This window comes from Pituophis catenifer, unplaced genomic scaffold (assembly GCF_029215685.1).
Source record: "Pituophis catenifer annectens isolate HBS135680 unplaced genomic scaffold, rPitCat1.0.hap2 SCAF_1, whole genome shotgun sequence".
NCBI lineage: Eukaryota > Metazoa > Chordata > Lepidosauria > Squamata > Colubridae > Pituophis > Pituophis catenifer.
Genome location: NW_027256881.1, coordinates 149,837,952 through 149,854,115, shown reverse-complemented (window position 1 = coordinate 149,854,115; position 16,164 = coordinate 149,837,952). Strand labels below are relative to the sequence as shown.

General features: G+C 41.3%; 1 protein-coding gene across 1 annotated transcript in view; it reads left to right on the top strand.

Annotated features, from left to right (window-relative positions):
• The window catches only part of JAG1 (jagged canonical Notch ligand 1), a 60,443-nt gene extending 52,078 nt beyond the window's left edge, over positions 1-8,365 (top strand). The window contains exons 20-26 of the mRNA XM_070933060.1: positions 28-113; positions 1,624-1,737; positions 2,261-2,370; positions 2,473-2,709; positions 3,344-3,475; positions 4,047-4,197; positions 6,334-8,365. Coding sequence (XP_070789161.1) covers positions 28-113; positions 1,624-1,737; positions 2,261-2,370; positions 2,473-2,709; positions 3,344-3,475; positions 4,047-4,197; positions 6,334-6,791 — 1,288 coding nt within the window. The 3' untranslated portion in view covers positions 6,792-8,365. The remainder of the gene's footprint in view (positions 1-27; positions 114-1,623; positions 1,738-2,260; positions 2,371-2,472; positions 2,710-3,343; positions 3,476-4,046; positions 4,198-6,333) is intronic.
• Positions 8,366-16,164: the final 7,799 nt, after the last annotated feature.

Below are 16,164 nucleotides of genomic sequence, written 5' to 3'. Positions count from 1 at the left end.
TGCTCCCCATTTATTCCTCCTAAACAGCTACAATAATGGAATCTGTGTGGATGGAGAAAATTGGTACCGCTGTGAATGTGCTCCAGGTTTTGCAGGTCCTGACTGCAGAATAAGTAAGTTTTTAGAATGGTTTGATTCAAAAACGTTGGTTTAAAGCTTTGCAAATTGGCTCATTTGAGTAGTGGTTGCCATGGAAGTGGTCTTCAATTCAATGTCTTTTCTGTGGCGGCCCTGCCTTATGGGAACACTTTACCCCCCTGAAGTTTGGCGGACTTCCACCCTTTTAGTCTTCCATAAGGCTTTAAAGACCTGGCTAATCTCCCAAGCATTGGGAGATTAGACGATCGCACACTAGAATTGATTGGCACCAGTTTTTGTTGTTTTTAATGTTTTAATTGGTTGGGTTTTCCAGTTCTTAAAATATTTTATATGACTCTTAATTTTTGATTGGGAGCCACCCAGAGTTAGTTGAAAGATGGGACGTCTATATAAATGTTTTAAATAAATGAATAATCACACCACTGTAATAGAATCCCACAAATTAAGAATGTGTGGTGTAGAAGTTCTTCCTTATTTGTATTCAAAAGCTACCCATTTTTTTTCCTTCTGAATTGGGCCCACAAAAGTCACAGTTTCCTCCTTCCAAGGAAAAGGCATTTCAAGAGGGGCTGCAAGGGATAAACCATTTTCTCTCCTCTGCCCTTTCCTTCTGAGAATGGACTTTCTTATGGCGAAGAAACTGCTCAGAAGGAAATGTTCTCTAATTAGAATACATTTTGCCTTGGGCTCAGACCTTCAAATAGCGAACATGGCTCCCTGTCGATAGAAACTTACCAATAAAAGAAAAGCTGTACGTCCTAAGAGACAGAAATCCAATCAGGTGTATAGAATACAAAATGTAATTGAAGCTGTTGTTTTCAGAAGAGTCAATATGTTGAAAGGGGCATTGTTAGCCAAAAATCTAAGAACATTATTAATAGCCCAATATAAGATTCCTGCATTATTGGAACTTCTGAAATAAGTATTCGGCATTCCTTTGTTGTTGTTGTTATTTTATATAATAAGTATATAAAAATAATAAATGTAATACAGGGGATTGTCAGCTAATAACCAGTGATTTTTATGATCATTCAAAGTCACAGTGGACTTTGCATCCCATAAAACACCCCCCCCGGCCATAGTAAATGGTCACGTGTGCTGCCATCCAGTCACATGACCGCATGTTGGGTAGGGTCAGCTTTACAACTGGTTGCAGCATTTTGTGGTCAGGTGCCATCCATCTCATTGATACAGAAAATAGGAGCAGTTTGTGGCAAAAAAGAAATGCTCTTTCCAAGGAATGCGTTTGCTTAATGACTGTTGTGTTAAAAACCGTGATGTTTGCTTAAAATCCACTGTGAAAAAGGCCATAAAATTACTTCTGGTCACAGGTATGCTTCATTTCACAAGCTCAACAAATTACAACCGTAATTCCAGGCTCAGATATGGTTGTAAGTCAAGGACTGCCTGTAATAAACCTTTCATAATAAAAACAATCAAGTTTTACAGGCTGATTAAGACTCTCGATAGTTCGGCTAAAGTGTGTAAACCTATGATTCCTCATCTTCCTCCTTTCCCCTCCAGATATCAATGAATGTCAGTCTTCACCTTGTGCTTTTGGAGCCACATGTATAGATGAAATCAATGGATATCGCTGTATATGCCCTCCTGGCCGTGGTGGTCCCAGATGTCAAGAAGGTATTCCATGCCTGATTTAAATTGCATAATTCTAGTTAGCTGCAGCAAAATGCATTGTTTAAATTAGGAGCTGGGGTGCCACTTACATTTTAAAAGCCTCCTTCCTCTTTTTGGATCAATTATTAGGCTGAATAGCCACAGCACTTAGACTTATATACCGCTTCCTAGTGCTTTACAGCCCTCTCTAAGCGGTTTACAGAATCAACGTATTGCCCCCAACAATCTGAGTCCTTATTTTACCTCAGAAGGATGAAAAGCTGAATCAACCATGAGCCGGTCAGGATCGAACTGCTGGCAACGGGTAGAGTTTGCCTGTAATACTGCATTCTAACCACTACGCCACCCCGCCTCGTAGACAAGTATTCTCATCTGTGACGGGCCATATTTCATTTAGCTAGGAGCAAAGATGTGTAAATGATTTTCTTGTCTTCCCTTCCTCCTCCCTCCTGTGTATTTCATCTAAAGTCTTATTCTGAATCAGAGGTCTTGAAGATGAATTCCTTAAACGCTTTTTGTATCTTAGTTTCAGGAAGACCCTGCGTTGCCAGTGGGCATATTATTCCAGATGGTTCAAAGTGGGATGACGAATGCAATAGCTGTCAGTGTGTGAATGGAAAAGTCTCCTGTTCTAAGGTACCATCCTATAAATCTCTGGACCAACATGTTCCTTTGCTTCCCCCCGCTCCCCCCTGTTTCAGAGGGGCACTTAACAATTAACTGTTCGCTTATCTCTAGGTCTGGTGCGGCCCAAAGCCTTGTGTGATAAACGCCAAGGGCCATAGTGAATGTCCCGCAGGCCACACCTGTCATCCTGTTAAAGCCGATCACTGCTTTGTCCCACCCTGTGACAATGTGGGCGAATGCTGGCCATCGAATCAACAGCCAGTGAAAATGACCTGCAGTTCTGATTCTTATTATCAGGAACATTGTGCTAACATTACCTTCACCTTCAACAAAGAGATGATGACTCCGGTAAGTTAGCCCATTCCAGGGAAGGACCCAAGAAATTCCTAGTAACAATCTGCTTTGCAGTAGCAGTCCTGTTTCACCTGCGAACTTAGAGAACCAATAAAAAAAAATTCCATCTGCACACAGTGGTACTTCAGGTTTCTCCCAAGCTGCCCTGAGTGTCCTCCATGGGGCTTTCTCATCATATCTTTACATCAAATCTTTGACAAAATCTAGGCAGAGATGACTCCTGCAGGGCTGAGCAAGAAGCTTCGGTCAGCAGTGACTTAATTTGGTTTTCTTATTGCCAAAGTCAGCAAAGTGCCTCAAAGCCATTTCGCTTATTACTTTTTTTCGGAAAAAACCCTCTAGGAATATAATTGCAAATGCACTCCTGGTGCAAGTCTCATCGGGCAGCTATGATAAGTGTGTCTCTGTACTGAGTTTACTTTTGCAAGCTCAGGTTGATTATTTTATAATGATCCTCTTTGCTAAATAGCAAATGCAGAATATACAGCTCCAGTTATAACATGGAGACAAGGAGTCTTGTGTAACTATAGCCGGATAAAATGAATGATTCATAATCTTCTGCTGTCCAGGTTCTCATGCTTTCTTGCCTATGCTGTTTCCCCACCCCACCCCCACTCCACCCCCATAGGGTCTGACAACCGAGCATATCTGCAGCGAGCTGCGGAATCTGAATATCTTGAGGAATGTCTCCATTGAATATGCTCTCTATATCACCTGTGAGCCATCGCATTTGGCAAGCAATGAAATTCACGTGGCAATTGTAAGTCTATCCCGTGATTGGGCCTGGGTGCTTTAGCCTGGCTTTTGAAATGTCTGGAGGAGATTGTTGCCCCAGCCGCTCTCTGGAGAGGAGAGAAAAGGAGAGCTTCCCCTTGCCATTTTCCACTGCGTTGGATGGTATTAATTCCAACAAGGGAAAAATCAGGCTCTCTGGCTTTTGTTTTTCCTTGTTTCTTGTTGTTTTCTAAGATCAATTTCTTTACGCAAGAGCGGTTTTGTGTTAGCCACCTTGGAAGCTTGATAATGGGACATTGTAATCTGAGTTAATAAAAGAAACACAGTGGGCATTTTTGTAAATTCGGCAATGCGTTTGGATGTGTTGAACGGTTTTGAAAAGTAGGAGGGTAACTTTAATTGCATGTAATTAATAGTCTTGTTTTTGCTGAATTAGCAGAATCCATGCCTGTACTGTATTGATTCAGACGAAAGCTTCCCACATTGGGTTACCCTGGGTTCCATACTGTTCTCAAAGGCCTTTGTCTTTTTTCAAGTAGCAGCTGATTTTTAAACTCTGCCTTCCCTAAAATATAGCTGTACTGTTCTCCCTTCAGTCTGCTGAAGATATCCAGGAGGAAAATAATCCAGTAAAGGAAATAACTGATAAAATTATCGATCTGGTCAGCAAACGTGATGGGAATAGCACACTTATTGCAGCTGTTGCAGAAGTCCGGGTCCAGAGGCGGCCAATTAAGAGCAAAACAGGTAAATTATTTTGAGACGTGGTTGGTTACTTTTTTTTTTCTTTTTCTTAAACAAAGTCGACAAACCAGTCTCTCTCAAATCTGCTTTAGAAGTGGTGCCTTTGATGACTGTAAGATAAAAGTGTTTCCAAATATAATAGTAGTTCTAATACACGGCTTGAATTTATTTTGTTCAAGACAGGGTGGATTTGATTTAAATCGAGTCGATTTAAATCATGATTTAAATCACTAGTAAAAAGACTTGATTTAAATCAACTCGATTTAAATCATAATTTTTAAAGAGCAACTGTCATCTCTGCTACTCCTTTGACCCGCTGTTTACTCACCGATAGTCCCAGTGTTGCAGAATATACAGCCTTGTGCTACATAACTAAGCTCCATTTCATGCTGAATAAACTAAATTATTTATGTATCTTAAATAGAAAACTATCTTACAATAGATTTTTACCCCAAAAGTTTTTTATTAAAATAAATTCAATAAAAATCAAAAAAATCTGATTTTTTTGATTTTTTTAAAAAAATCATTGATTTTTATCCACCCTGGTTCAAGGGGCATGTTTAGGTGTGGGGGTCAGAAAAGGCAAGCTGCCAGTGCCCGACTCCCTTTTATATGCATTGGTGAGGCTTTGATTGTAGGAGATGACCAGGCTGAGCTCGAGGAAGGGATCAAGTGCGTTATCAGTCAGGAGTCCCTGTGTGCCCAAAAGAGATCTAAGTTCAGCCCATCTTGATGCCTTTCTTATCTCCTAATTTCCTTTGACCATCAGTCGGTCCAATTCTTGTAGAGAGCTCAAATTTGCAATAAATCTTTATACTCATTTGAACTACCGGAATCACCAGATTTCCCTGCCTCTTGACACAGATTGCACAATAATAGTCGAACTTTTTAATTTTGTTTTATTCCCCTTTTGAATGCCCCTGTTTCTAGCTGACAGGAGACGAATCTCCTTTGGCTTGATCCAATAAAAGTTGTTCTTAGGTAGAGCTCAAAGTTGAACTAGCCTTACAAGGACCATAGATATAATCTTCTTTTGTGCTCAGGTACTGAAACTTACTAAACACTGTCCCCATTCTTCAGCTTCTGCAAATGACATACTATTGAATGAGTAAGATGTTGGTCTTGAATAGAAGGGGGAATTGAATAATAATAATGATGATAATAATAAATTTGTATGCAACATGATTTTGGCTGGTTCACAATAATCAAATTAAAATTTAACACAAACAATGAAAAGATAAGTGCAATGAAGTGAAGGGTCCCCCTTTCCCTGAAGGCCTGAGTGAAGAGCCAAATCTTCACAGCTCTTCTAAACGACAGCAGTGTGGAGGCCATCTAGATCTTGGAGGGCAGGGACCTAGTTCTAGAGGGCAGATGCTCCAAGGTCCTGAGCGAAGACATTGTTTAATCAAAGGAACCTAGAACCTGTCAACGCTACAGGATCAAATCAGCCAGACAGATGTAATGGGTGACAGGCAGTAAGTAACCAGACCCTGTATCATATATGACCTCAACCCATTGGTTGAACTAACATTACAACAAGGAAATAAAAGAAAAACATCGCTCTTCTTAGAATGTTAATTAGGCTATGTCGATAACCCTTAAGTAGGAAGATCAATATCCGATATCAAGGATTACATGCAGGCTTAGTAATACTTAAGTCACACCTTTATAAATCTCTGAGACATGTTAGACATAATTAGTCTGGATTCCATTGATTTTGGTAGGTTTTCTGTAAATGAGACAGTCTGGACCCAAATCCTATGAGCCAATTCTAGTTAGGTCAACCCTTCAGAATTTCCCATGGCACAATCCTGTCGCTAACATAAGGAAAAGGAAGCCTTCCTTGCTCACAGCTTTGGTATTTAAAAATTTGTGTAACATCGTAGTCTGCATCTTTTACAAATAATTTTTAAAAGTTAAAAAAGCCAATGAATTCATTAGCACGGGGAAAATGTTTTCTACCCCCCACCCACCCCTAGTATGTTGGCATTCAACCATCAAATTCCCCAGGCACCAGGATCAAATTTGACATTATGAAGCACCAGGTAGGGGAAGGTTGGCAAAGAGGTCTGTCATTCAAGGAAGGAGCAGCCCCACTTGTTGAAGCACTAACGGTTAACCTCAATTGCCTTCCAGATTTCTTGGTTCCATTACTCAGCTCCATTTTAACTGTGGCTTGGATCTGTTGCCTGGTCACTGCCTTTTACTGGTGCATCAGGAAGCGGCGAAAGCAGAGCACTCATACACACACCGCCTCGGAAGACAATACCACCAACAACGTGCGGGAGCAATTGAACCAGATCAAGAACCCCATAGAGAAACACGGGGCCAACGCTGTGCCGATCAAAGACTATGAGAACAAGAACTCCAAAATTGCCAAAATAAGGACACACAACTCAGAGGTGGAAGAAGATGACATGGACAAGCACCAGCAGAAAACCCGATTTGCCAAACAGGCAACCTACACGTTAGTAGACAGAGATGAAAAGCCACCCAACGGCACGCCTACAAAACACCCAAATTGGACAAACAAACAAGACAACCGGGACTTGGAAAGCGCACAAAGTCTAAATCGAATGGAATATATTGTATAGCAGACAGCAGGTGCTGCCGTGCAGGGCCTTTACCTATCAATCTAAGGCAACTCGGAGCTTGTAGTTCTTAAAACGGTTGTGTAATATTTTGAGTCTAAGGCTATTATTTGCTTAATATCCCTGTGTTAATTTAAAGTTTTGACAAGCTGGCTTACACTGGCAGTGATAGTTGCTGTGGTTGGCTGGATTACCAAGTGCTGCATTTCACATCTATGCAAAACTAGTCAAAAAGTGCCCCCTCTGTCAATTCAGCCGCAGCTGACGCATCCCAGAAAGGTTTCATAAGGAATCGCTAGGATTTTATTTTGGTTTTTTTTTTTTTCCTGGAGCAGGAAAGAAATATATACATATTGGTGGGTCTGTTTGTTTTGTTTAGTTTTTTTCCTTCCTTCTCTTTTGAGACATCGCACTCTGTAGTCTTAGAACAAAAAATATGTTTTATTTATTTATTGAATTAGAGTTCTTTTGTATATTGGTTTTATGGTGACATGCAACTAGTTCTGTATTTGAAAGTGCCTTTGCAGCTCAGAACCACAGCAACTATCAAAAAAAAAAAAAGTTTATTATTTATTTTTTTATTGTAATTTTTTTTTGTTTTGTTTTGTTTTGTTTGCGGGAAGGGAGGGACCAGGAAGATTCATTGTCAGCAGTTGCTGGTAAAAAAAAAAAATGAAGAATTGAGAGGAAAATGTGTCAAAAGTAGAAGTTTGTATAGTTATGTAAATAATTCTTTTTTATTAATCACTGTGTATATTTGATTTATTAACTTAATAATCAAGAGCCTTAAATATCATTCCTTTTTTTATTTATATGTATGTGTTTAGAGCTGAAGGTTTTTCATAGCATTGTATTGCTTATGGCTTCTTTACTTTTTTACCTTTTTTTTTTTTTCGTTGTTACATGTTGCCTACATGCCAAAATTTAAATGTTCTGAATTTTGTTTTGTCTTATTTTTAATTTTTAACAATAGGAAGGGCTTTTGAGCCTTCGATGCTGACTTTTTTGTATGATGTCAAATGTGTCTCTTTTATTCCTTTGGAAACATCTTCCATAGTATCACATTCATATTTTTTTTTTTTTTGTAAAATACCAGCCAAGGCAGTTAGATCTAGTTTTTTGTTTTTTTTTCTCTCTCTCTCTCTCTCTTTTTTCTGGCTGCTTTAAAGATGGGGTGGGAGGGAAGGAAGGAAAGGATGACAGGCAGATCATCTGCTTCAGAGCAGCTTAAGGGAACACAAAGGAGCTATAACTTCTGTAGATGAAATGTGAGAGTTGTGAGTGGTTGCATGTAATTAAAAAAAAAATTAGTGTGTGAAGTTGGAAGCACCAAAATCTTACTTTGTAAACTCTTGATTTCCCCCCCCACCAAAAATAGTATAAAACTGAACCACCTGTAGATTTGATTTGATTTTTTTTTTTGTAATCTACTGTATGTAGAAAGTATTCTAATAAGCTAGTCGTTGAATACTTGAACAGTAGAATGTCCAGTAAGACCACTGTACAGGTTTGCATAGGTTCCACTGCCCGCCTTAAAAGAAATAAGGAAATCAAAGTGCTATTACAAAAGTTGGATGATCAAATAATTAAAAAAAAAAAGGATTCAAACATTGACCACTTGGATCACAGAGATAACTTGTATGATAATATTAGTGTTACATGAACATGAAAATACATCTCTTGATGTGTTATTCCTGGCAATAAATCTTGAAAAATATTTATTAAATTTTTTTTTGTATAAAACTGTGAAAAATGAGCTTCATTGAGCTGCTGACTTCAGTGTCTGGCAAAGATATTTTTCATAGCATTAGCATCAAGACCCTTTCCCAACTCAATGCCATCTATACGCTGGAATACAACTCAAAAATTGGCCAGGTTGATGCTACATACGGAGTAGAACCTTCTACTCTGTTTAAAAGGGTATAGAGCCATCAATAATCCAAGATGGCATTTGTGTCTCCACAGATAAATTCAATCCAACTATGTCTTCACTAGGTACATGTAATTGCACTAGATCCCAGCTTCCTTTGCTTGGAAGAAACTGGGGACTCAATTGGTCATGTGCACCCACTGCCACTGTTGTGGGAATGGGGAGTGGTCACTTCACTACAGTCCTATCTGGAAATTGTAATTTAGCGTAATTAAGGTTCAACCAATTAGGAAGGATTGTCCTCCAATCTCACAGAGCTCAACAATAAAATGTAAGGCTGCACAATGGTGTTCTCTTCGTTATGAGTTTTATGATGGTGCAACTCACATATGAGATTTGGCTGGGTTCAGACAGCATATGAAGCCATAATATGGTGTGTTTGCTTTTGCGTGTTATGTGAACCTAGCAAATTATCATTTATTAAATCATGATTAAGCAAATTATAACTTAATGTGATTTGTGAATCCAGTCAGTATTTCCAATAAGTGGATTTATGCCGTCTGCCTTATACCAGGTTTCAGCAATTATGTGTGTTAATCTGGTTGATTATGGAATAGTTCAACTCAAGCCAGCAGAACTACATCCCTGGAGCGTATTAAATGTCTGTTTTTCTCAACATGAACTTTCCAAGTTTCTTCTGTATGTTCCCTGACTGCTACCATCAGTCTTGGACTGAAGATCCAAGATCTGCAGAATGGCCATATTTTCCTAACTTTTGGCCCAACTCCTTTCAACTTGGTGATTCGGAGATTTCTTCCATCATGGAGCTCATGGTGGGACAGAGGATATCTGAACTGCGGCTGGACCTATTTGGCTTAATGAGTCTTGACGCGTTCCCGTTGAACGATTCAATAAGAAAGTATTTTTGTTGCTTTTACCAATGCTTTTTGTGAGTTGCACTGGGCTTGCAATTCCAGCCTTTGTGGAGGTAGAACTCCCAAGTTTACCTTCCAGGACACCAGAACAAGAAAGGGCTGGCAGGGGAGGAGCTAATAAAGCATTCTTTTAAGATGTTGATTTCTAGTAGACTACCAAGAGAAGATGGCTGGTTTCCCTGCCTGATCTATCAAACAAGAGCGGCTGTGGTTACTAAAAGCCGATGTGGTTCTAAACAACTAAAAAGGTGGTTCAGCCTCCTCCAACAAAGTTAAGCCGTGTTGAAAAGAACGCCTGAAGCCAAGAGGGCTGTTTATGAGATAAACAAGCCTGCCCTGTGTTGCAAAACAACTTAGGCAAGAGCAATTTCAATTTCCCCATGAGCAAACACTTTGAACTCGGTATTTTCTGATTATTGCTTGCTACTACGTAAACTAAACCAACCAACATTATCCTTTATTTCTTAGCGTTACAGGGTTAGGTTTTGATAAAAATCAGTTAAGAGATCAGTCTTCTCCAACTTGGCACTTCCCATATATGCTGGGGTTACAACTCCCAGGATTTCCAATTAACACACCTGAAGAGTGCCAGCTGGTAGAAAGCTGAGAAGTCATGATAATTTTAATGGTGAAATCTCTTTCTATGAAATCTCTCGCTCTCTTCAGTGAATATTGAACAAATGACTTGATCCTGCCAGGTGCATTCCACCCTATTTCACTCAAGCAAAGTGGATTAGCTCGGTGGATGAGGTCTCCGACCTGTGGAAGGGGTCTTTCTACAAGGTGGAAGAGGTCTACTAGTAGCTCATCTACTCTGGAGGCTTGTGCCTTTGCATGATTGGACGTCTCTTGCTCCCCCTGGCACTTCAAATGGATTCCCTGAGCAAAAACAGGAATGCTACAGGCCCTGGGCATATCCTTTCCTCCATCAAAATGTGTATTGATGGTTGGTGGACATACCACGGAGAAGAAAACGCCGTGACCATTCGGCCTACTTTTCCCAATCCATTATCTTCTAACCATGCTGGGACTATGTGAATTAAGAATTCTTGAACAGAAGTCCCAGCACTTTGGAGGAGGAACAGCACATTAAGGCAGAATGAATTTAACCTTTGGAAAGACATTGGAGGCAGGATGATGAATCTCCTCTGTTGTTTTTAGTTTGGGGCGCAAAACTACCAGATTGCATTCGCTGCAATTAATCATCATGAAGATCCACCAAGAATGGGAAATTTGTCAACCCTGAGCCTTTGGCGTGGTGGGGGGGTGGATAAAATTCCTTGGGTTAGATACCTCCAGCAACGTTTTGCACTATACCTTTTTCTGATAAAACTTCGGGGTTTTGGTTTGTTTGTTTTTTACCTTGAGCTGCAATCCTGTAAAATACAGGCTCGTCGTGCAAAACAATATTTTGATGGTGACTTACCAAGGGACATGGGAAGACCTTAGGGTAAGAAAGTGGAGAAATGTTTGCAGATAAGGAAGGAACAGCACATTCTCTTTGTCTGGAGATGATGCCCTATCTCACTGATGGATTTCCAAGTGGGGGTGGACACTCTTGCGTTCTGAGTGCAAGGAAATAAGGAAAATGCAGCAGTTAAGACCAGAAACAGCAGCTTAAGGTTATATGTGTCATATTTCATTAGAACAGGTCCCTGTTGCAATGCAGCTCAACTGGGTTGCTACTACCATATCTCTCTTAGTTGCTGCTCCGGCTTCCAAATGAAAAGCAATGTATCAAGCAGGAACCAATTTTATTGTGGATTTCTTTCTCTTTGCCCCAAAGACAGCAAGCTTCCTGATGCATTAAGGATTCTGATGTGTATCTTTCCTTGCTAAACTTTTTTCCTTGCTAAATCTGTTTCAAAGCCCTGAAATGAAATCACATTTTTAATTACTTGAGAGGATCATTCATTTCTCTTCTGCATTCCATTGCATCTTTGCTTCGCCATACAGTTTTGCGAAGATCATTGCTATCTTTCATCTACTATAAAGCATCCTTAGATTTTAATTATTGGCTACGGCCAATTTGCCACTGCCAACCTGCCACAGGACAACTTGCTGCGGCCAACTCGTGGGACAACTCACCTTGGGACAATTCAACAAATGCAAAAGTTAAATTAGTTTTGATGGAACCATGGCCAGTAATAATAAAATAAAAATCAATCCAGAAATAAAAGAGTTACAATAATTTTAACAAGAAAATGGTCATCAATAATAAAAGTATCTGAATGAAACAATTAATACAGTGTTGAATTGTCCCAGGGCGAGTTGGCCATGGTGAATTGACTGTGGCAAGTTGGCCGCAGCAAGTTGTCCTAAACCTGTGATGGCGAACCTATGGCATGTGTGCCAGAGGTGGCACGCAGTGTTCTGTCCCCATCCCCACACACACAAACAGCCAGCCAGGGGTTAAAGAAGTACTCACACAAGGTTCGTTATCAGGAACTTGGCAGCAATACGATAACCGTCTGCCAAGTGCTTTACTACAAGAAGAGGGAGTGTTCCTCCACCAGATAACACTAACGAATACACACAGTTTTCAAAACAGTCCAGCTCAAACATGAAACCTTCAGCAGATTTGGCGTTGTACAAAGTGACTAGCCAGAAGTTAGCTTTGTCCGTCACAGAGTCTAAATGGCCACCACACTCTCTTATATAGCCTGTGGGGTGTGGTCCAGTGACTCAGCTTAATCCCTGGCACGCCTTCTCATCTGCTGCAAACGTTTATCTCACCTTCGTTGGCGTGGATCCAGGAACGACTTATCACCCCCATCGCTGTCATCGGAGACACCTGGCTCCTGGTCAATCTCCTCTTCCACAGCAGACACCTGAGGCATTGGCAGATAAGAGGGACCTGGAGAGGGAGGCCTGGCCAGCTCCTCTCCTTCATGTTCGGAGCCTTCTTCCTCCGATAAGATAGGCTCAGAGGACGGAGCCACAACATGCAGAGCCCTCTCTGTGGGCACACGCACCTTCACCAGCTGCTCTTCTGGTTTCCAGTGCATACATGCGCACCAGCCAGCTGGTCTTCGCGGGCACTGGAGTGCCAGAAAACGCCCTGAAAAACAGCCAAAAATGACCAAAAAACAGGCATGTGCATGCCAGCCAGCTGGTCTTCAGGTTTCCAGTGCTCCGGCACGTGCGAAGACCAGCTGGTCGGTGTGCATGCACATGCCAGAAACCCAAAGACTAGCTGGCCGGAGCGCACATGCACACCGGCCAGCTGGTCTTTGGGTTTCTGGCGCTCTGGCACGCACACATGCACGCACATTCCGGTTTAAGCACTCGGTGCCAAAAAGGTTCGCCATCACTGTCCTAGACCCACATCATCTATTATCCCTTCTCAATGTTTCACCATTTCTAGGAAGCTCATTAGATTCTCATGCATTATTTATTTCCACTCTTTACACTTCAGATATTATGCTCCGTTTTTACTACTACTTTAATATTCTAAGGGTTACTATAGAAGGCTATAGGTATGAATGCGTATTCAACATTCCAGCTCCATTTAGAGCTTTGGGTTCAACAAATCAAAATGAGAAAACAGATTTGTAGAATGAACAAAATTTGGCCACACTGTGGTCAGACTAAAATGATTCAAATTCTGTTTTGGCTGAGCTGCTCTGGGTGGGTTGGGATTTAGCCAAAGAAAAACTAGGATTAGTGTTAATCCAGGTTTTGACTGTGATACATCCCATAGTTTTGTTATGAAGAAAAACAGAGCAAGGTTGCTATCCTTCCCTTCCCCCTTCTCTAGGTGTCTTATATGCCACCCCACCACCCAATTTTCTGAACCATCCTTCCCTGCTACTACTCTACAGCCATCTGACCCATCCATCCTACCTTGCTCTATGCCACTGGCCTTTCTATTCTCCAATGTTTTCTACCCCATAACTTCTCTGGCAAAACATACACATTCTAGGTCCATGCATAGAAAGAAGCAATTCTTGTTTTACTCTGGTGCACAATTTATCTAATGCTATCTGATCCATGGGGGCGCAATGACTTGGTGGTTAAAGACTCTGAGTTTGTCAGCTGGAAAGCTGTCAGCCCAGGTTTGAGACCTGAGCACCATGCAATGTGGTGAACTCCTGTTACTTGCCCCAGCTCCTGCCCGCCTAGCAGTTTGAAAGCATTCAAATGAAAGTAGATAAATAGATACCACTTCAGTGGGAAGGTAACAGCGTTCCATGCATCTTGGTATATAGTCATGCTGGCCACATGACCATGGAAGTATCTTTGAACATCGCTGGCTCCCTTGGCCAAGAAACGGAGATGTGTACCAACCCTAGATTCAGATACGATTGGAATGGGGAAACCTTTAACTTTACGTCTCTGATCCATACAAGATATATTTTACACATTCCTATCAATCTGATCGGTTAAATCAAACAGTATGTATCCAAATTGTTTGGACTGATTTAGATCAACTTATATATGTTCCATGCTTGACCTGGGCACTTTTATAGAGTGAATTATCCAATCAAGTCAGTTCAGATTTGGTGTTTCTGTCTGAATCAGCTGAGCGAGCTCAAGTGAATCGCATTGATTTTACAAATCAGGTCAGATGTTCAAATCAATATTTGAATCAATTTGAAAGTTGGGATTTAATCAGACTTGGTTTGGTTAGCCCTCAAGCTCTTGTGCCCCAACAGGTTCTTCATCGGTGTCTTGGGTACCGTATTTTTCGGAGTATAAGACGCACCGGACTATAAGACACATCTACTTTTTTTGGTGAGGAAAAGAAGAAAAAGAAATCTGCCTCTACCTCTGCCTCTGAACAATTTTGCCTCGTTGCAGCAAACAGCAAATAGCCTGCTTTACTTTCATTTTCATTTTCAGCATAGCTTGATTAGCACAAGGGGAAAAAAAATCTCCTCCAGCAATTTACCTCCTTGCAGCAAGCAGCAGAGGCCCATGCAAAACAGCTGAGAGCAAAACAGCTGAGAGTCGGGAGGCTGATCCAATCAACTTGTGCTAATTAGGCTGTGCTGAAGCTGAAAGGAGCTGTTTTTTCTTGCTGTTTGCTGCAATGAGGTAACTGCTGCAAGGCAGAGGCCAAAGGGTGGGGGCCAGTGGGTGGGCAGGGCTACATTGGGTGTATAAGACACACCGAATTTTTCACCCTCTTTTGGAGGGGGGGGAAGGTGTGTCTTATACTCTGAGAAATACGGTAAATAGAAAAGGAAGGTAAAGGATAAAGTTCCTCATACTCTCCTCTTGGATTTCTCCTTCCCCCAGCTCTGTTCCTTGAAGGTCAGAAAAATAAATGTTTTGACGTTTGTGGAGAATAGTCCAGAGATCTACAAAGGTTCATGAGGATGAGCAAGGAAAAGAGGAACATCTATCAATTAAAAATATAACTTGTAAAGTTTGTGTCTTCTTTGAGATAGGCTATTGAAATGCTAACAGAATCCAGAATCCACTTCTGAGCACAGGACCAACATCAACATCCCTCTACAAATGCTTACTGAGACAGGCTACCTGTCTTCATTTACAGAGAAGTTTGGTTTGGTTTTATGACAGCTATAAAAAGCCCTGAAGGAAGTGAGCCATTTAGATACTTTTTAGCTAGGATTTAGTCCTGGGCATAGGATAGAATCCACATTAGTTTCTCTCATGGACATCTTTTGGATGGGCTCCATGACCTTCTTTGTTCTTTGGCATCTCTCAGTGACTTGTGATGCCATTGACTATGGCATTCTTCTGAATCACCTGCAAGGTTTGAAGGTTGGGGCAAAGGGCCCCCCTTTTAGAGTGATTCTGCTCCTTCCTCAGGGGCCATTCAGGTGGTAATTATATGTGCGGAGGCAATCCAATATGTTGACCTTGGATCTTGTGAAACAAAGGAGGGAGAGAGACATCTAAATGCAGGCACTGAGGCAAAAGTCATCTGTCAGAACAGCATGAAGCATCATAGGAGATGTGATGTGTATGGAGAGTTTCAATCATCTGGGTCACAGTTGTCCCAAAGGTACTTTTCAAAAGACAACTGAACTTTCTTCGTTTGTTTCTTGAAAATGTTTCACTTCTCACCCAAGAAGCTTCTTCAGTTCTGAGGAAAACTGAAGGAACTTCTTGGATGAGAAGCGAAACTTTTTCAAGGAGCAAATCAAGAAAACTCAATCGCCTTTTAAAAAGCACCTTTGGGACAGGAGATGTGACAGTGTAGAGCAGTAGTCCCCAATCTTTCTGGCTTGGCAGTCCGGCACGGGGGGGAGGGGGGATGATTCTCTGAGAGTGGTGAATACGTGTGTGCACAAAGCTCCACTTGTGTGAGCAGCCAGCATGCGAGTGGAGCTTCACGCACAAGCACTTGCCACTTGCACGAGTGGTTCCGAACAGGCCACGGCCCGGTAGTGGACCATGGCCTGGGGGTCAGGGACCCCCGGTATAAAGAGCAAGAGAGATGAGGTTGACAGAAATATACAAGAACCTTTTCATAAGCAAAGGGGGCTGCAATACTCTTTAAATCCTAAGCAGCAAGAAAGTATTTGGAAGCATCAGTCTCATCCCTGATTCAGTGGAATATGAAGAAAGGGAAGTAAGTACAATCAGCCTTGCAAGA